Source organism: Sus scrofa, chromosome 2 (assembly GCF_000003025.6).
Source record: "Sus scrofa isolate TJ Tabasco breed Duroc chromosome 2, Sscrofa11.1, whole genome shotgun sequence".
Taxonomy (NCBI): Eukaryota; Metazoa; Chordata; class Mammalia; order Artiodactyla; family Suidae; genus Sus; species Sus scrofa.
The window spans coordinates 231667-252135 of record NC_010444.4 but is presented as its reverse complement, the minus strand read 5'-3'; the positions used below and the strand labels follow the sequence as shown (position 1 = coordinate 252135).

At 59.8% G+C, this 20469-nt stretch overlaps 1 protein-coding gene across 1 annotated transcript; it reads left to right on the top strand.

The window, feature by feature from the left end:
- On the top strand, positions 1170-19375 carry ANO9 (anoctamin 9). Its single transcript, XM_021082538.1, has 23 exons — positions 1170-1286; positions 6427-6501; positions 6606-6731; positions 6908-7053; positions 8224-8270; positions 8400-8458; positions 8540-8613; positions 8796-8930; positions 9232-9328; positions 9443-9503; positions 9600-9682; positions 9807-9911; positions 9992-10153; positions 10232-10268; positions 10514-10625; positions 16681-16738; positions 16851-16948; positions 17092-17222; positions 17309-17461; positions 18273-18420; positions 18911-19009; positions 19082-19175; positions 19259-19375. Exons 1-23 carry the CDS (start codon positions 1281-1283, stop codon positions 19373-19375), a joined length of 2223 nt encoding a protein of 740 aa, XP_020938197.1. The 5' UTR covers positions 1170-1280.

Here is a 20469-nt window from a genome sequence, read left to right as displayed (position 1 = left end):
TGTGGATGTGGTGCCTGGCGCTTGAGCAGCCGTTTGGAACCACGTGGTAGGTCTGTGTGCTCACAGTGGCAGAGCGACAAGTTCATGACATGTCTGGCGGGACCACCTCCAGACTGCACTTACTGGAGGGAGAAGCATAGGAACTTGTTTAAGCCACGACCCTTTGGGGTTTTCTCTTACAGGAATCTTTTTTTTTCTTTTTTGGCCACCCTGGCAGCACATGGGCCAGGGCGCACCACAGCGGGAACCCCTGTCGCTGTAATTGTAAATGCGTTTGTCTGGATTTGCGCCATCAGAGGGGCACCCGTTCCGTGTTCTCTGCCTCCAGTTGCCGCTCTTGTCTTCATAGCTCAGCCCTGCTGCTGCTACAGCCTCCATGGGGTGCCCCAGACAGAGATGTGTGCGGGACTAGGGAAACTAGAGCCAACATGCCTATGGTGGGTCTGAACCGCAGGGTCGCCTGGGCCACACACGGCTGTGCCCTGACACTGGGCACCCCTGTGGCACTAGGGGTGCTCCCTGCGCCCGTCCAGCTGCCCCCATGCTGCTCAGTGCTTCGGTGTGGCTTCCCGGCTGAGTCCCCGCCCTGGTCCTCAGCTTCCCAGCAGCTTTCAGGGCCTGACGCCCCACTCCACGTTGGGAGCAATAGACTGTCCCACAGGGTGGCCACTCTCCGGTGTCTCAGAGCCTTCTGCACGGCTGCCTGGGTTCACCACGGTGTGGTACAGCCCCGCTCTGTCTTCCACGCCCCCAGGGCCAGCCTCCTGTCTCTGGACCCCAGGGCTCCCCCTCCCCCAGCTGGGGCCCCAGCAGGGGCTCAGGGAGGGAGAGAAGTTTCTAGAGGCGGCCCAGCCGCACTCCTGCCAGCCCCTGTTTCTCCTCTAAGGGAATCACAGTGGGCTTGGGGGTTTCTCCCGCTGGGTGCCCTGGAGGGGGCCTGGGGAAGATGTGTCCCCGGCCACCGGGAGAGTGCTCAGAGCCACCCCCCCCAAGGATGCCAATCGATCCCAGCTTCCGGGGTAGCATCCCTCTGCAGGTGAAGGAGCAGCCTCAAGTTGAGTCGGGCTAACCCTTCCGGCGCCCCGCGGGTCACTGGCTCCTCCCCACCGCGCCGGGCGCGGCCCAGGGACCTGCGGAGGAGGGGGAGGAGGGCGAGGAGGGAGGGAGGGCGGGAAGGAGGGAGGGGTGAGTCCCACGCGGAAGTCTGGTAAGAGCGCTGGGCTGTGACAGCGGCACTCGGGTTCCCCTCGCAGACCGCGGCGCACCGCGCGGCCACCAGCATGCAGGTGAGTCGGCGCCCGCGGCCACGCCCACTGGACGAGGGTCGGCGCCCGAGGTCCCCCTGCCGGCTCGGCCGGCCGGCCTCCCCTGGAAGGTGCCTGTGGTCTTCCCTCCACCTGCCGGGCACAAAGGAGAGCAGCCTTCCTCCCGCCCTGTGGGGAAGGCACGTCCACCTCGGGGCCCTGAGCCGGCAGGAGGCCCCCAGACCCTGCAGCTCTGCCCTGCGGCCTCCGGGGTGGGCTGACCTGGGCTGACCTGGGACCTGGAGGAGAGGACTCTCAAATCAGGCAGGGCGGGGAGCCGGCCGAGGGCTGTGGACACCGCTTCTGGGGAGCAGAGCAGGAGGCTGGGGGCTCTGGGGAGGCAGGAGAACATCCCAGGAAGGTTCTTTTCTTCCCTCTGCCACGGGGAGGTCTCTGGGCTGTGGCCAGGCCTTGGGCGGCTCTGGGAGGGGACCCACACCGAGGTGGAGAACGAAACCAGCCTCCCACTTGTCCTCCTCAGGGCGCTCCCAGTGCAGGCCACGCAGGCGGCCTCTCACCCTGCCTCAGGCCTTGCAGGGCCAGCTCTGGAGCCGTGGGCATAATTGGGCTCTCTTGCCCACCCTTGCTCCCGCGCCAGCCCCAGCTGGGACAGGAGAAAGGATGGTGGGGAGGAAGCACATGATTTGGCCAAGGCGAGAGAATTAACCCTTGGAAAGAGACCTATGCAGGCAGCAAAGGGAACTTGGTGGCCCCAGCTGGATGTGGGCACGCCCTTCGGCTCTCAAATCCCTTTCTTCCATGGCTCCCCGTTGCCCCCCGCTGAAGGCCAGGCTCCTGTGATCTCAAGCAGCCAACACCCCCCGCGCCCCATCTCACTTCCTTTCGTCTCCCTTCTTGCCCCTCATGCTTCTGCAGAGCTGAAGGGCTGAGTACCACGTCTGTGTGCACACTAACCACCAACCCTTGGCGATGCTGAGTACTGCAACTCTGGGAGGTACTCGTACTGCTTGCTGCCCCTCAGGGCCCATCCACACCACCAGGGCAAGCTCAGGGCTACCTCCTCTGCCAAGCAGGTACCTCCCTGTCCAGGCCCCTGTGTCCACTCATACTGGGCACTACCCCTGAGAGCCGCACACAGAGCAGGCCGTGTCATCAGTGCGTGTCTGGGGTCAGTAAACACACAGACACATGGAAGGATGACCTGACCAAGGAGACAGAGGGGCAGAGGGGCGGATTCGGAAGCTGATGGGCCAGAGCTGAGGAGGGGGACTTGCTCGGGGAGGGCTCAGAGGCTAGGTGAGCAAGGGGGAAGCCTCTCCGTGTTTGCGCTCTTGGGGAGGATAGGAGGGTCCCTTCCCTGGGTGATGAGATGGCAACGTGCTGTGGCGCCCAGCCAGGAGGGCCCAGAGGTGGGCTGGGCCTGGGGTGTGACCCTCGGCGCGAGCTGGGCCATGGAGAGTGAGGGGAGGGCTCCAAGCAGCCTGCCCAGACTGGTCAGGAGCTGGGGGCAGTCACGTCTGTGCCGCGGCCTCCTTGGCCCCACTGGTGACCTGGAGCTGGGCTGGGAAGGGATGGAGAGAAGCAGGACTCCCCCAGCTCTGGTTCCCAAGCTCCCCCAGGAGCCGCTGCATCTTTAGAAGTATCGTCATCGGGAGCCAGTGGGCTCACCCACTGGGACTCTGGCCTGCGCCAGGCCCTGGGCCTTGGCCATGGGGCGTGCAGCCTGGAGGGCACAGGGGCTGAAAGGCTGAAGGGAGGACAACAGAGAGCCTGGTGCCCAGAGCCTGTGCACCTATCTGTGTTCAGGGACCTGCTGGGGGTCTGCTGTGGCAGGGCTGGGGTAACCCCGTTCCTGCTGTGAGGGTCTGGGAACCCGAGGGACAGGGACACAGGGGGCCCAGAGCCCTGGCTTTGGGGACACCAAGCAGTTTGGCTGGCCGGGGGAAGGGGCAGCTTCAGGTGAGCCTGGTTCCCACCTTTGAAGCCTCTCTCCCTGGAGGGCAGGTGGACAGATGGCCAGCGGACAGCCTGATCCTGAGGCTGGGGCTGTGGCCGTGGCTAGAGAGGGGACTTGCCTGCAGGTGGCCTAGGGATGAGGCTGGTGAACCCAGAGTATATGGGGCGCAGACTTTCGGCCCCGTCTGGCTGTGGGGTATGAGGGCTGGACCAGAGCTGGGCAAGGGGGACTCAGACCTGGCTGCCCTGCGACTGCTGGCCCATTGCTCATGGGTGACCAGGTCACTGCCTTTGCTCTGGGGGGTGGGGGCGCGTCCCTGTCCAGTGGCCTGAATCAGTGGTCGGGTCGGAGCCCAGAGGACACCTCTGGTCCAGATCACACACCAGCCTCCAGGGGAGGCTCTGGGTAATGCCCCATCGCTGTGTGGCATCTCTGACGGGGAGGGTGTCTGGGATCCGAGAGCTGCACCAGGTCCAGAAGTGTCATTTTGGGGGCTGCCTGAGGGCCAGCCTTCCGCCCCGGCCTCTGCAGACCCTTGTCAGTCTCTCCCCGCGCCCTCCTCCTGTCTGGATCCTAAAGTCCTGCCCTGTCTGGCTTCTCTGTGCCACCCCTCCCCACCCTGGGCCCCAGCTCCCCCAGCCATCCTTTGGCCTCAAGCCTGTGCTGATGTGCGGGCCTCTCTGCCTCTGGGGGACTGTCCACCACGGGCCCTCAAAGGCTCCTTCTGCAGGAGGCAGGGGGCCGGAGGCCGGGGCTGGTGGGGGACGGGGCAGGGGTATCTTCCTGGGTCCGAAGTCAAGTGCCTGAGGATCCGTTTCACCAGGACACGTGGCCCCTATGGGGACAAATCACAGAACCGGCTGCTAGTGACACACAGGTATCTGTCCCCATCCACCTGAGCCTTGACTCTCTTCCCCAGGGCAGAGGCGCCTCAGCCCAGGGCGCTCTCACTCCCTGCAAACTGGAAGGTACAGCTGAGCCTGGACATCTGCGGGCGGCTGCAGCCGCGCGGCGGGGCGGGAGAAGGGGACATTGTGCGAGGAGGGCGACTGCACTTCAGGAACACGGGGGCAGTGGGCCTGGTGAGCCCGCGACCCACAGGGGCAGAGTCTCAGTGGCAGAGTGGCCGTGCTGTGCCTGTGGGCACGGAGATGATGTCTGCATCTGCCCTGCCTCCCTGGGACTTTGGGTCCCATGTCCTAGTGACTGCTGTTCTGTGGTTGGATGTGATGCATTTCTTGGCTTTTGCGATGGAGACAGAGGGAGGAAAAGGGGGCAGACCTAGGCCTGGTCCTGGACCCAATAGTTCCTGGTGTGCATGGGGGTTGGGGGTGGAGTTGAGTTCCAGATTTAGCAAAACCAAATAAAAAATCGGCACCTAGTTAATTGAATTTCACATAAACAACATTGGGGGGGTGTATAAGTATATCTCACGCAATAATTGGGATATACTTATACCAAAAGGTTATCTGTTGTTTATCTGAAATTCAAAAGTGCCTGGGTGGCCTGTATTTTACCTGGCAGTCCTCAAGGGCAGACTGGCTGGAGCAGTCTGGTGAGGCTTTTTGGAGGGGGTGGCCTTGAGCTAGGCTGGAATGTGGTTGCAAAGGAGAAGGGAGAGCAGGGGGGGACCAGAGGGACAAAGGCCTGGCCATCGGCAGGAGGGAAAGAAGCAGGGTCAGGGTGTGACAGGGTAGGAGAGCGCAGACTTGTGAGCCAGGAGAGGGGCAGTAGTGGTGATAGGCTGGCCGGAGGCCCCCACAAGAGCCCAGGGCCAGTGGGGGCCACAGTGGGGTGGGTGGCACCCAAAAAGGTGGGGTGCTCCAATGGACACCACCCCGGGGAGGGGGCAGGGTCCCTGTCCCTGGGGTCCCTGTGCTCCCGGGAGCTGCCAGCTGGGACATGGGCTGGAGTCTCTCCTACGGAGCCCACAGACTGCAGAGCCTATGCCGGGGTTACAGGACGCATCCTGCTTCTGGTCCAGCCCCTGGGGGCCGTCATGCCCAAGGCTGGGAGGAGTGGGAGCTTGTCTGAGGGCACACGGCGCTGGCACCTGCTGCGCTCTCCCCTCACCACAGCCCCAGGCTCCCCCCACGTGCCCTGCTCTGTCTGCCCTTGTCCCCCACCTGCTGCAGCCCCACCCCTCCTCCAGAGAAGGGGCCCGTGTCCCTTTGTCTCAAGCCCTCAGAGCTTGCTCTTTGTTCACTGGGAGTAAATGAGGCCTGAAGACACCCCTCCTCCGCTGCCACTCGATGCTAATCACAGCTGCTCCTGCTGTGTGGCTTCCCACAAGTGTCCCTCCAGAGTCATAAGGACCGTGCAGAGGCCCCAGTGCCCCGTCGCCTGGGGCGCTGGTCAAAGCCAAAAGCCCAACATGGTTTCGTTTTTGGTGTATAATTCATTTACAATACCATATTAGATTCCACATTTTAATAGATCCTCTGGAACTTTGAGGCTGTCTGACCAGTATACTTGCTGTGAAATGGGTTAAGGTGGTGCCTTTGGTCACGTAACACCATTTCCCCAAGTTTTAGTTCCATTTCTCCCCTCTTCCTAGTGCTCCTCTTCTGGAAGTGCCTTCTGGCATCTTCGCCCCCCCCCTTTCTTTTTTGGCCCCCCCCGCAGCACATGGAGCTCCTGGGCCGGGGATCAGATCCGAGGTACAGTTGGGACTTACACCGCAGCTGTGGCAACGCCAGATCCTTAACCCGCGGTGCCGGGCCTGGGCTAGAACCCGCCTCCCAGGGAGCCAGAGATGCCACAGATCCTGTCGCGCCACAGCGGGAATGCCTTTGGCCCATTTTAAGCAGCATTGTCTTTTTTATGGGTCCTGGGAGCTCTTTGTATATATTTCTGAACAAACCTTCACCAGTTATTTGTGCTGTAGCCTCAGCGCAAGCGCAGCCCCACTGGAACTTTCCCACCCCATCCCAGCTTTATGCTTTGGGGTTTTTTTAGGTCACACCCAAAGCATGTGAAAGTTCCCAGGCCAGGGATCAAACCCACGCTGCAGCAGCGACCCAAGGCCCTGCAGAGACAACTTTCCCAGCTGGACCACAAGAGAACTCCCCCAGCTTTATCTTTTAACCCCTTTGGTGCCAGAGCACCTCGCCGGGGAAGCAGCGGTGAGCCCCGTGCTGCCTGCTCTCCCGTCCTGCCTGCTCTCCCGTCCTGCCTGCTCTCCCATCCTGCCTGCTCTCCCAGGGTGAAGAGCGCTTCCGGACCCTGGTGGGGAACGAAGGGGACAGCTTCCCTCTGATGGAGACCAATGCTTGTGAGGTGAGTCTCTGCTCGAGCCCCTCTGGGCTTGGTTCCACCTGCTCCCCCATGCCCTGCAGCTGGTCTGCCCGCTCCCAGCCCCGGCTCACACCTCCTTCCTGCAGGCGGAGGCCGCTGAACAGTGGGACTACGTCCTTGTGGCGGATCATCGCGCCCAGAGAGAGCCCCGGCTGGCCTCCCAGCAGCAGCGGTTCCTGGAGGAGCTCGGGAGCAAGGGCTTCCACCACAAGGTGGGCTGGCCGCGGGCCTCACCCGGGGGCAGGGGCCATGGGGAATGGCTGGATCCTGGGAGGAGCCTGAGAGGCGGCCTGTGGCCTTGTGCTTGAGGTGGAAGAGACAGGTCACTGGCCCTCGATGAAAGGGGAGGGTCCTAAGGTGGAGTAGAGGCCCACGCTGCCTCCCTCAGGTGTTGGAGGACCAGGAGAAGCTGTACTTTGGGATGCGAGCCGACAACAGCATCTTTGACCTCTACCGCACGCTTCTCAGGGAGCCTGAGGAGTTTGCTCCGAGAGCGGAGCTGGCCAGGCCAACTCCCGTCCCAGCCACCACCAGGTGAGAGGCTGGCCCAGACCTGGGGCCAGGAGGACCCCTGCCCACCCACAGGCCTGGTCCAGACCGGCAGCAAGGCTCCCAGGCCTGGTCCAGGGCAGAGGCCCCAGGGGCAGGGTCTGTGCCCCAGTCTCCTTGTCTGTGATAAGGAGAAGTGACATTTCTCACCTGCTGGAGTGTGGGAGGGTTGCCTGTGACTGTCCCTGTGCAGAGTGGAGGCCAGCCTTAAAGGGTGGGCAGGATTGGGAGAGGCCGAGAGGCCCTCCCACCGTCCCTCCTGGGCTCTGAGCTCCTTCCCTGCATTCGGGTCCTGACTGCTCTTCTCTAGACCAAATGCCCCTCCCTGGACCTCCGCCTCCGGCCTCCCAGGCACCTGGCAGCTCCTCCCTCTCCATGTACCTGCTTCCCCCCACCCAGTCATCCAGCCCCCGAGCCTGTCCACCTGCCCTCCCCACCCCCCCCTCCATCGCCTTCCTGGCTCTGGCCCCAGCCCTCTGAACTCATCTGGGGCCTGGTCAGCGGAGACCAGCAAAGAGTCCTCCTGAAAGCTGGAGATGAGGCAAGAGAGGTTCTTCCTGTGAAAGCAGAACTGGCTGGTCTTGGGAGGGTGCATGAGTGGAGGCACCTTGGTAGGGCCTGGGAGGAGCAGGCTGTGGGGGATGCCCTGGGATGCTTGGGGCCTGGGTCTCATGTTCCAGGGAAGCATGACTCTGTAGTCAGATACCTGGATGTGGCACTTCCTGGCTGTGTGGCCTTGGTCAAGTACTCAACCTCTCTGAGCTTCGGTCTCCCCTTAGGGAAAATGGCTCACAGGAGTGTCAAGAGGATTTCTGCACATAAAGGGTGTGCTCTGGATGTGTGGGGGCTCCAGATGGAAGGTGTCATCGGAAGAGGGGGAGCTGGGAGGCGTCTGGGAGGGAATCCTGTCGAGCTGAGCTTGGGGCCCTGGGAGGAGAAGAACCACCCATGAGGGAGGCCCACCTGGAGCAGCTGGACCTGCAGAGGATTAAGGAGGTGGGAGGTGGGCTCCTCACGAGTCCTGGATTCAGGTCAAGCAGTCAGGGCAGGGGTCTGGGGGCTCTGCTGGGACGCAGAGGGCCCTGGGACCTGGCCTGATAGAGCAGGCCCAGCGAGGTCAAACGGGGCCATCCTGAGCCAGCTCTTGTGTTCTAGGATCCGAATTGTCAACTTTGTCCTGAACAGCCAGACGGCAGGTGGGGGTAAGGACTGAAGGGGCCCGTGGCCTGTGTGTGCAGCCCCCTGGGAAGGGCAGTCACGCGGCAAGAACGGGACAGGGCCTGCCCTGGCTCCTCACCCGCGTCTGACCCGAGAATCTCTGTGTCCACCAGACACATTCCAGGATTTGGTGAAGGCTGGGGTCTTTGAGGCCGGGTTCCCCCTACACAAGGTGAGAGGTGGGCCCGCGGGGCGAGGACCTGAGGGCAGGGCCCGAGGCAGGAAGCGCTCACTGCCTGTCACCTGCGCCCAGGGGGAGGAAGACCTAAAGAGGAAATGGGCCCAGTGGACAAACATGTTCCAAGAGCAGCCAATCGATGACATCAGGTAATACTGCCCCAGACACACCCAAGCCTCAAGCAGGCAGGTGTCTGTTCCCATTTAGACTCCCGGGGCTTCGACCCAGACTCTCCTTGGCCCCCTCCCCTGCGGCATGCCCCACCCAGGCGTTGGCCCCCGGATGCTCACCCCTGGTGGGAGTGGCCCTGACGGGGCAGCTGTGCCCGCAGGAACTACTTTGGTGAGAAGGTGGCCCTGTACTTCGCCTGGCTCGGCTGGTACACCTACATGCTGGTGCCCGCTGCCGCGGTGGGCCTCATCATCTTTCTGAGTGGGTTTTCCCTGTTCCACGCCAGCCAGATCAGGTGGAGTGGGGCAGAGAAGGGGCGGGACCGGGCATGGGCGGGGTCACGATGGGGCGGGACGGAGTCAGGGGGCGTGGAGGGGGCGTGGGCTGGGCGGGGTCACGATGGGGCGGGGCTGGTGGGGCGGGGGTCCGGGGAGATGCGTGGTGGGTGTGGGCGGGGTCGTCGAGGGGCGGGGCAGGGTGGGGCGGAGTCAGGGAAAGGGCGGGGCGGGTCCGGAAGGGGTGGGGCTGAGCGTGGGCGGGGTCCCACGAGGGGCTGCAGGAAAGTGCTGCAACCACCCCCGCCCCTGCACCCGCAGCAAGGAGATCTGCGAGGCCCACGACATCTACATGTGCCCTCGCGGCGACCACAGCCGCAGGTACCGGCGGCTCTCGGAAACCTGCACCTTTGCCAAGGTTTGCGCCTGGGGACGCGGCCACGGGTGCACCCAGAGAAGGGGAAGCTGGCTCGCCCTGCCCGGGTGATGGGCCGGGGAAGGCCGCCCCAGGCCCACGCGCCCCTCTCCCCAGCTTACCCACCTTTTCGACAACGAGGGCACCGTGCTGTTTGCCATCTTCATGGCTTTGTGGGGTGAGTCGCTGGGCATTCGGGGAGGCCAGCCTGAGCCCCACACCACGAGGGACGCACCATGAGGCCTCAGCCTCCCCCCCCCCGCCCCCGCCACAGCCACCGTGTTCCTGGAGATCTGGAAGCGCCAGCGCGCCCGCGTGGTCCTGCACTGGGACCTGTACGGCTGGGACGAGGACCAGGTGAGGCTGAGCCAGGAGACCAGGCCCAGAGGCCTGTGTGGCCCCGCATGAGTCTGCTGTGTCTGAGCCGTGCGGGTCAGAGGCATGGATCCCGGCTCTGAAGCTTGCTCGGTCCCTTCCACAGGAGGAGATGGCGCTCGAGCTCATCAACTGCCCTGACTCCCAGCCGCGCCTGCACCAGCACTCGTACGTGCGGAGCGGCATCATCTTCCTCCTGACCCTGTTGATGGTACGCCCAGGGCTGCCGCGGGGCCGGGGCTGGGTGGGGCAGCCCCCCGAGCCCCACCCATCCCGCCACCCCTCCCGCAGATCTGCCTCATGATTGGCATGGCCCACGTCCTGGTGGTCTACCGTGTCCTGGCTGCTGCCCTCTTCAACTCGGCCTTGCCCTTCCTGGAGGAGCAGGTGACCACGGCCGTGGTGGTGACCGGGGCCCTGGTGCACTATGTGACCATCCTCGTCATGACCAAGGTGGGGCGGGCAGGAGGGGCGGGGCGCGGGGCGGGGCTCGCTGAGCTCCGAGCTGAGCCCTTGTCTCCCCGCCCGCAGATCAACAAGTGTGTGGCCCTGAAGCTTTGCGACTTTGGTGAGCTAAGCCCCTCTCTGGCTTCTGGGGGCAGGATTCAGCGTGGGGGTCTTAGAGCCCTAGGATGGGGGAAGGGCCCCCCCAAGAGGCCAGAGGCTCCCTCCTAGGAGACAGGTGAGGGTTGCAGGTGTCCCTGAGCTGTCAGGATAGGTACAGGCTGGGCATGGGCCTGTCGTGGGGGGGACAGGCGTGGGCCTGTCATCAGGGTGAGAGGTGGGGGAGGGACGGCCCACCTCTCATTCCAGAGAAGCCCAGGACCTTCTCAGAGCGAGAGAGCAAGTTCACCATCAGGTTCTTCACTCTGCAGTTCTTTGCCCATTTCTCCTCCCTCATCTACATCGCCTTCATCCTGGGCAGGTAAGGGCACCTGCTCCCACCTGCCTCGGTTGTCCCCACCTTAAAAATGGAAATACCTTCTTAAATTTTAAAAACCAATCATGCACAGAACATGTGGAAACCCAGCAGAGAGATGTGCGAAGGAGGCCGCAGCAAACCGCGGCTACCCAACCCACAGCCCTAGAAATGACGCTGTAACTTTGTTGGGTCTTCCCAGACGTTTTTAGGCATTTAAGCACACACACCCCCACTGACATAAGCGGTTTTATCACGTAGATGCGTGTACCTGCTTTGCACTGAAGACACACTGTAGGCCTCTCCCATGTCTGCATACGGGTGGTGAGGCTTTGTGTGTAGAAATGTACTATGAGCATTCTTTTGTGGAACGTCCTGGAGTTTATTTAAGCACTTCGGTTGGTGGGCCTTTGCGTTAATTCTGGTTTTGAGCGTTATACATGGCGCTGTGGTGGACACCCCACTTCACGCACAGGCACCCACGTCCCCTCCCTTGTCTCACCAGTGAAATGAACCTCTTTGGTCCAATCAAAATACAGTTATCTTTTCAGAAGAAAAGAATTGCTCTGTGTGTACTCTGTGTTTGCTTAAATTTTGGAAGTTACATACACATTACCAGTTAATGCCAAACTCTCTAGCAGAACTTAAAAAAAGCCAAACAAACAAGAGTTCCTACTGTGGCTCAGAAAGTCACAAAACTGACTAGTATCCATGAGGATGTGGGTTCGAGCCCTGGCCTCACTTAGTGGGCTAAGTATCCTGAATTGCTGTGGCTGTGCTGTAGGCCAGCAGCTGCAGCTCCTACTCTGCCCCTTGCCTGGGAACTTCCGTATGCCTCAGATTTGGTCCTAAAACAACAACAACAGCAAAAGCAACTCCTGAGTTCCTGCTGTGGTGCAGTGGGTTAAGAGTTCAACTACATCGGCTTGGGTTGCTGTGGAGGTGTGGGTTTGATCCCCGGCCCAGCTCAGTGGGTTAAAGGATCCAGCATTGCCGCAGCTGCAACTCAGATTCATTCCCTGGCCCGGGAACTTCCATATATCATGGGTGTGGCCATATTAAAAACAAACAACTCTTGGAGTTCCCGTCATGGCGCAGTGGTTAACGAATCCGACTGGGAACCATGAGGTTGAGGGTTCGATCCCTGGCCTTGCTCAGTGGGTTAAGGATCTGGCATTGACATGAGCTGTGGTGTAGATTGCAGACAGGGCTCGGTTCCAGCATCACTGTGGCTGTAGTATAGGCCAGTGGCTACAGCTCCAACTGGACCCCTAGCCTGGGAACCTCCATATGCTGAGGGAGTGGCCTAAGAAAACAGCAAAAAGACAAACAATCGAACAAACAGACAAAAACCAAACAACTCTTCCCAGTATGTTCCAAGACATCATGCGGTCCTTGGAGATGCCCCCTCGCCTGGCATCTGTCTCTTTCCCTCGGGGCTGTGCTTGGCCCTTTCATCCTGTGAAGCCCCTCGTTTTCTGCCATGTGAGACCCCATGTTTTCTGGTGGTTTCCTGAGAAAGGGGACGTGGGAAATTGCACGTGCTTAGTTTCCTTTTTTTTTTTTTGGCTCTTTAGGGCCTTGCCCGCAGCATGTGTAGGTTCCCAGGCTAGGGGTCTAATTGGAGCTGCTGGCCCACACCACAGCCACAGAAACGCCACATCGGAGCCGCGTCTGTGACCTACACTGCAGCTCACAGCAATGCCGGATCCTTAACCCACTGAGTGAGGCCAGGGATTGAACCTGCAACCATGGTTCCTCGTCGGATTCGTTTCTGCTGCGGGAACTCTGCGCAGTTTCCTTTTTATGAAGGGCCTGATGAGCGCTTGCTGGAGTCATTGTCTTCCTTAGACCTGGGAAGGATTTTTTTGTTTCCGCTTCGTGTTCTGTTCCACAAGTCTCATGGTGTCGCGGTTCCGACTCTGTGTACCTTCTCGCTGTCCCCTGTCTTCTGAAATTCCTCAGCAGGGTGACGTGATGGGTCCTTTGCCTTCGAGGCGCTGCAGTAAGTCACACCTTCCTCACACGCCAGCTTTTCTCCCCGCGGGATGATTCCACCACTACACAAACATGCTGTCACATTCTTTCAAAAGATCTTCCCTGGAGGCTCAGAGGGTAAGGGTCTGGCATTGTCACTGCTCTGGCTCGGTCGCTGCCTTGGGGAGGATTTGATCCCTGGCCCCACAATTTCCATATGCCGCAGGCACAGCCAAAATAGTAATAATAAAGAAAATAAAGCATCCTTTCAAAAAAGCAAAAAACCTCAGCATCCTATTCCGTTTCGGGTTCTCCCCTCTCCTGCTTCCCCCTCCCCTGTACCGCTTGCTGCCTCCCGGCTGCTGGCCTTTGCTGTCCGCCGACCTCTGCACGTCATCCGACCCAGAGCCCCGGTCCCTCAGGCCCTCTCTTCCCTGCTGCCTCCTGCTCCTGTCCCGCCTCGTTCCCCCCGCAGCCCCGCCACTCGGGACACATTTCTTTGTTCACTGTCTCTCGCTCTTTCTCCTGGAAATGGCAGTTCCGGGGCCGGGAGTGTGGCCCTTGTCCTTTGCTGGACTCGCAGCACCTGCCGTGGGCCCGGTACATGGAATCCACGGGCCCGGAGCCTCGTGTCTTTCGATGCTGAGTGATTTTCCCGCATCCTGTGTCGTTTCCCTCTGCTCCCTGCTGTGGAATTGTTTCCGTTTGGAAATTGGACCTGCTGAATTGGTCATCTAATTTTCTCTGCTTTTTTCCCTCCCATTCTTGTTCCAGCTTCTGGGAGTTTTCCTGACTCTGTTTTCCAGCCGTTCAACTGAAAATGCTTTGCTTCTGCTTACAGTCTTAATTTCAGAGCACTCCTTTTTTTTTTTTTTTTTTTTTTTTTAATCTTTTCAGGGCCACTCCTGAAGCATATGGAAGTTCCCAGCCTAGGGGTTGAATCGGAGCTACAGCCACCTACCTATGCCACAGCCACAGCAACGCCAGGTTCTTAGCCCACTGAGCGAGGCCAGGGACAGAACCAGGGAATTCCCTGACATCCTGTTTAGGCTCCCTGAATTTTCCTCTTCTCTCTCTTTATTTTAAACCCGCATCCTCATGGATACTAGTTCAGTTTGTAACCTGTTGAGCCACAGTGGGAATTCCCCCTCTATTTTTTTTTTTTTTTAAATAGCATCCTTTTCTTGTGTTCATAGACACAGTGCTTTCTTCAGGGTATCAGCGTTCTCTCTTCCCTTAAGTTCTTGCCTGTTCTCTCATTACCTCATTTCCTAAAAGGTCTGTCTTTCTGTTTCTTTGTCCTAGTTCATCACTTTTGTCCACCTGGGTTTCCTCGTGGCTGAAGATTCCTAGCTCTCCATTCACTCCGAAGAACGAAGGATGGAGTTGCCTTTCCTTGGCATGGTGGGATGGGTCTTTCTGAGAATAGCTTGCAGCCAGTGCACACATGTGCAGTCTATCCTGAGTGCCTCCCATGGACCAACTCTAGTCTGCACAGCGGTCCTATGGGGTAGGGACTCTCTAATCCCCATTTCGCAGAGGAGTTGACCGGGGCACAGAGAGGCTAAGAAACTATCTCAGGGTCACACAGTTGGCAGGTGGTAGAGCAGATAGAAGCCAGAGTCTGACTCCTTCTGTGCACCACCCCTGCCTGTGGTCTCCAGGAAAGGTGGTGAAAGCCTATCCAGTTACCTGTGTGACTCTAGAGTCAGTTTCTTTTATGTTTCTTTATAGTTCCTGTTTTTCTCTTTCTTTTTTTGTTGCACTTGCTGCATGTGGAAGTTCCTGGGCCAGAGATGGAGCTTGTGCCATAGCAATGATCCAAGCCACTGCAGTGACAAGGCTGGATCCTTAATCCACTGGGCCACAAAGGAACTCCTATAGCTCCTATTTTTCATGCCAGGATCTGAAAGGCCTGTCCCTCCTCAAAATTAAAAGTGCATTCGGCTGGGATTTCCTTTAGATGCTTTCGGTTTCAACATTTTTTTAGGCCACACCCCTGGCATGTAGAAGTTCCTGGACCAGGGATCGAACCTGAGCCACAGCAGTGACAATGCCAAATCCTTAACCACTAGGCTACCAAGGAACTCCTGGTTTCAACATTTTAAGCATTCAAATCTTTGATTCACAAGGAATTTGTTTTGTTGCAGGGGCAGAGCAAGGAAGCCTGTTTGTTGTTTTCCAAATGGCAGCCAGTTATTTCCAAACCATTTATCGACTGTCTGTCACCGTCACCAGCACTTGGTCACGTACCAAGTGCCGTCATTTGCTTGAATGTGCCGTATTTCTGCAGATTCTGCGTTTAATCTAGTAGCTTACTGTGTGATTAGTGCTGTGTGACACCTTACTGTCAGATAGGGAATTTCCTTTTCCTCTTTCACTTTTTCTTTTTTATAGGTATTTACATGTTCATTTTTCTAGGTGTACTTTAATTTTTGTCAAGCTACATCAAGATTCTGTGCGAATCTTGTGGGAATCACTGCTTAAGATCACAGTGAAATGATACATTCTTTCAGGAAGGATTGAAATAGAAACTTAATTTTCTATTACCGACCACAGCTTAGTGACTTTAAGCAACACACGTCCCCAGGCCAGGAGGCCAAAGCAGGTTCCACTGGGCTGAAATCATGCTGTCAGCAGGGCTGTGCCCTGTCTGGAATCTACATTCTTGCCTTTCTCAGCTTCTAGTAGCCGCCTGATGTTCCCTGGCTCCTGCCCCCCGCCCCCCGCCCCGTGTCTTCAGAGCCAGCAGTGTGTCAGGCTTTCCTTCTCATCCTGCCATCTCTCTGCTTGTCTTTTCCTCATTTAAGGACCCTGGTGGAGTTCCCGTCATGGCTCAGCAGTAAGGAACCCAACTAGTTTCCATGAAGATTCGGGTTCGATCCCTGGGCTCCCTCAGTGGTTAAGGATCCGGCGTTGCTGTGAGCCTTGGTATGGGTCGAAGATGCAGCTTGGATCCCATGTTGCTATGACTGTCGTGTAGGCTGGCAGCTGCAGATCCGATTGGACCCCTAGCCTGGGAACTGCCATATGCCGCAGGTGCGGCCCTAAAAAGAAAAAAAAGCAAAGACAAACCCACAACCTTAAGTTTTTCTATCAAAGAACAAAGTTTCTCTAGCCAAGTCTTTTTCATCTTTTGAGGGCCACGCCTATGACATATGGAGTTTCCCAGGCTAGGGGTCCAATCTGAGCTTCAGGTGCAGGCCTACGCCACAGCCGTAGCAACATGGGATCCGAGCTGCATCTTCAACCTACACCACGGCTTACCGCAACGCCGGATCCTTGGGCCACTGAGTGAGGCCAGGCATCGAACCTGTATCCTCATGGATACTAGTTGGGTTTGTTACCACAGAGCCAGGACAGGACCTCCTAGTCAAGTCTCGTTTTCATGTTCTTTAGCTGTTTTCTAGTTTCCCCCATATGGGTCCCCCAGATTTCTTGTGAATTTCACTCTAGTGTTTTATAATTTTTGCTGCAATCTGTGACAGCTATTTCTTCCTGCTACATTTGTCAGTGGTTTTGTTGCATCTATGGAAGCGAGTTAAGCTTGCTATCAGTTTTGTGTCTGCTCTGAGCATTTGTTAGTTGATTTTTCTGCCATCTTTTAGTTGACTTATTTTGGTTTTCCAAACCTATAATCAAAATTTCAAAATAGTCGTTTTTTCCTTTGCAAACGTACAGACCGGTAGTTGTCGTGGACTTGCAGGCCAACACCATGAAGCACGGGCCAGCGTTTGCGTTAACAGAGTTTACGTATATTTTTATCATGGAAAGCCCATGATTTCAAAACAAAGCAACCCTATATGCATAGTAACATTTTCGAGAAACTGAAACTATTCCTAATGGGCCTTGTCTAGACTGTGTATCTGAGCCTGTGAACAGCTGGGTGGTCCCCTGTGGATGTGTGGGTGTGTGTGGCGGGGGTGGGGGTGGGGTCCTGGGCATAAGCCGTGCATCAGCACCCAGCCTCTGCTCCCCTGCAGGGTGGGTCTCTTCCCATCCTCTCCACTCCTCTCTCCTCTCCCTCCCCCACCCCGGCAGAGGCAAGGGCCGGCCCCTCCCTCAGCCTTGCTGCCCTTCTCAGGATCAATGGTCACCCTGGCAAGTCCGTGCGCCTGGCGGGGCTGTGGAAGCTGGAGGAGGTCAGTCTGTCCCGGATGCCTACCGCCCTTTGCCTGAACCACGCTCCCTCCCAGGCTCCCCCTCCTCCGACCCGCCACCTCCAGGGCCTGACTCCCACTCTTGCCCCCGCAGTGCCATCTCAGCGGCTGCATGATGGACCTGTTCGTGCAGATGGCCATTATCATGGGTCTGAAACAGACGCTCAGCAACTGCATGGAGTACCTGCGCCCGTGAGGACCGGCCTCCCTCCCCGGGGATCCCGGTGGCCCCACCCTCACCGAGGGACCCTGCGGCCGCTGCTTGGCCCCAGAGCCGCCAGCCCCGAGGGGCCCCGGCCCCCTTCCCGGACCCCACTGGCTCTCCTCGCCCCCAGGTGGCTGGCCCACAAGTGGCGCTCGATGCAGGCTACCGTGTCCCGGGACCCTGAGCTGAGGCGCTGGCAGCACAACTACCTCCTCAACCCGGTCAACACCTTCAGCCTGTTCGATGAGTTCATGGAGATGAGTACGCGAGGGAGGCGGGGATGCAGCGCGAGGAGGCTGAGGGGGCGCGGGGCGCGGGGGCCCAGAGTGACAAGCCCCGCTCCCTAGTGATCCAGTATGGCTTCACCACCATCTTCGTGGCTGCCTTCCCGCTTGCCCCGCTGCTCGCGCTCTTCAGCAACCTCGTGGAGATCCGCCTGGATGCCATCAAGATGGTCAGGTTGCAGCGGCGCCTGGTGCCACGCAAGGCCAAGGACATTGGTCAGTGGCCCCACCGGGCGGCCGAGGAGAGTGGGGCCCTCCAGCCAGGGGGCAGGGGTGGTGGGGGGTGCTGGTGCCCCGCCAGTCCCCCTGCAACAACCACTCTGAGCAGGGGGGGGCAAGATGTGGCCTTCACCCTACAGACAGCCCCCAGTCCTTCTCCAGAGGGTCTTCAGCCGAGGTTGGAGGTTGGGCCCACAGGGGGTTCGGACCCCAGGAAGAGGCAGGGCTGGCAGGCACCTTGCAGCCCCTCCATCCCACGACAGGATGGGCTGAAGCGCCAGCAGCCGCCCTGCAGAGCGCCATGCAGGAGGGCTGGACTCAGAGCAGGGAGCTGAGGGAGAGAGGGGTCCAGCAGTTGGGGACAGGGACTGAGAGCAGGTGGCCTCCGTCACCTGGACTGGCCTTGCTGGGGTGGACAGTGTCGGGGATGAACAGAGGGGGGTGATGCTGGATGTGGGAGGGAGAAGTGCACAGGGGGCCTCAGCCTTGGGCCCAGGTTAAGGGGGTCCACCTGGGGTGAGGACCCAGGAAGGGGAGCAGGCCTGGGGGCAGCTGAAGGGTTCAGGCAGAAGATGTGGGCGCTGGAGGCCCGAGCCCCTCCCTGTCCCTGGCAAAAAGGGGGGTGCAGAGGCTGTGCTCTGTCAGTCCCGCCCAGATCTTCCTCACCAGTGACCTGGCCTCATGGCTGCCACAGGCAGAGTTGTCCCAAGGCCCGTAGCCATCCAGGCTCCCAGCCTTGGGGGATCCTTGAGTGGAGGTGTGGTAGGCGGTGCAGGTGGACCAGGCCTCACCCCCTGCTGTGGCCCAGGGACCTGGCTGCAGGTGCTGGAGATCATCGGCGTGCTGGCGGTCATTGCCAACGGGATGGTCATCGCCTTCACATCTGAGTTCATCCCCCGAATCGTGTACAAGCACCGCTATGGCCCCTGCCGACAGGGGGCCCAGCCTGCTATCGAGTAAGGGGACACAGCCCCCCAGCCCCCGGGGGAGCCTCGAACGGTCCAGAGACCCCTGGGAAACTGGCCCAACCACAGCCCAGCCCCGGGGAGCCCAGGAGTGCTGACTGGGACCCCAGCGGGGGATGAGGGTCCCAGAAGCAGCTGTTTTCTGTGCAAGTACCAGAATGGCTCCCCTCCCGAAGTCAGACCCCTGCGGTCTGTGCAGGGTCCTTGTCCAGCTCTGGCAGCCCTGCGGGGCACCGCTGACCTGCAGTCAGGTCTCCAGGAGTCTCCCCCAGCCCGGCTCCCCTCAGCCCCTGGCAAGGAAGGCAGGTGGCAGCTCCTGGGGTCCCTTCAGCCTCCTCCAGGGGCCCCTCTCCTGCGTACAGAGATGGAGGGGGTCTGCCCTGGGTCCCACCCTGGTGACCCCCAGCAGGCAGGAATCAGTCCCAAGCCAGCACCCCGGAATCCTGAAGGGGCCACCGCAAACTCCTCTCCCCTCCCCCAGCTGCCTCACAGGCTACGTCAACCACAGTCTGTCCGTGTTCTTCACCAAGGACTTCCAGGACCCTGTCCAGACAGAGGGCGAGAACGTGACCGAGTGCAGGTCTGGACCCCCTGCCCCATGAGCGTGCCCTCTGAACTCCTGACCCCTGACCTCAGGTGCTCCCCACCCTAGGTACCGGGACTATGGCACCACTCAGGACTCCAACCTCACGGAGCAGTCCTGGGTCCTCCTGGCCATCCGCCTGGCCTTCCTTATCCTCTTCGAGGTGAGCCAGGACGGGGGGTGGGGGGGTGGGCTCGCTGGCCCCACCTAAAACCTCCCCACTCAGCCCCCGCCCTTGCTTCCCAGCACGTGGCCTTGTGCATCAAGCTCATTGCTGCTTGGTTTGTGCCCGACACCCCTCAGTCGGTGAAAAACAAGGTCCTAGAGGAGAAGTACCAGAGACTCCGGGAGAAGATGTGGTGAGGCGGGGCGGGGCTTGCCGGGCGGGCGGGGCGGGGCTTGCCGGGCGGCCCGGCCCCCATTTCTGTTTCCAGCTCAACCCCGTTTCTGTTTCCAGTTCCAGCCCCAAGAGCACAGACGTGTAGGGGACCCAGAGCTGGTCCTGGGGCACTGGTGCCCAGGGGCCAAGACTCAGAGCTGCCACCACCGCCTCCCACCCAAGCCCTGGCTGTGCGGGTGGTGTGTGTGCGGGGGGGGGGGGCTTTCAGAAGACGTACATATGCGTGGGGGTCCTGGGAGCCACGGTTTGCGGGGGAGGTCCTGTGAGCTGCACTCTTGTCTGCGCTCTGTGGCGCCTGTTCCATCTGTTGGGGCTCAGGCTTGGAACTGCCTGACCTGAACGCTGCGTGACCCTTGCCACCTACAGAAGAGGGTGGGTGGGAGGGGCCTCTCATACAGTCACAAAGCAGGAAAACCGGCCCGTTTCCTGGGCCTCCCTCTGTCTTCTGGGCCCCAGATCCTGTCCCACACCTCTGACTCCCCTCATCCAGCAGAATCGTCTGTAATAAAATCAAACTTCTCTGTGTCGATTTCTGGGCCTCTGGTGGATTATGTCTGCCCTCAGGGGTAGCTAGGAAACTGAGGCCCTGGAGCAGAAAGGCCTGGAATGTGGTAGCCTCCTGATCCTGCTTTGGTTTCATCAGGGCGCCTTAGAGAGGGCCTGTCCTCCCTGCACCAGGGGTTTCGGGGCAGGAGTCAAGGCAGGCTTCCTGGAGGAAGAGGAAGAGCGTGGGAGGAGGGGCAGAGGCACACAAGGGGCCCCTGAGGATGGTGGAATTTCCGAGGAGTCCCCCGGGCGCCGAGACTCTCTAGGCTGGTTAGGCCGGTTCGGCTTCTGCCCCCCAGGCGCGGCAGCCGAGGTTCCAGGGGGCTGAGCGCAGGACAGTCTTGAGCACCCGCCTTGGGCGCAAAGCGGGACGCTTAGGTCCGCCCTCGGCATTGGCTGCTGGGCGGGGCTGCACCTGCTGCTGCCGCTGTCGCCGCTGCGCACCTGGCCCAGGTGAGCCGCTCCGCCCTCGCGGCCGCGCGAGCCTCAGGTCTCGGCAGCAGGTGAGTGG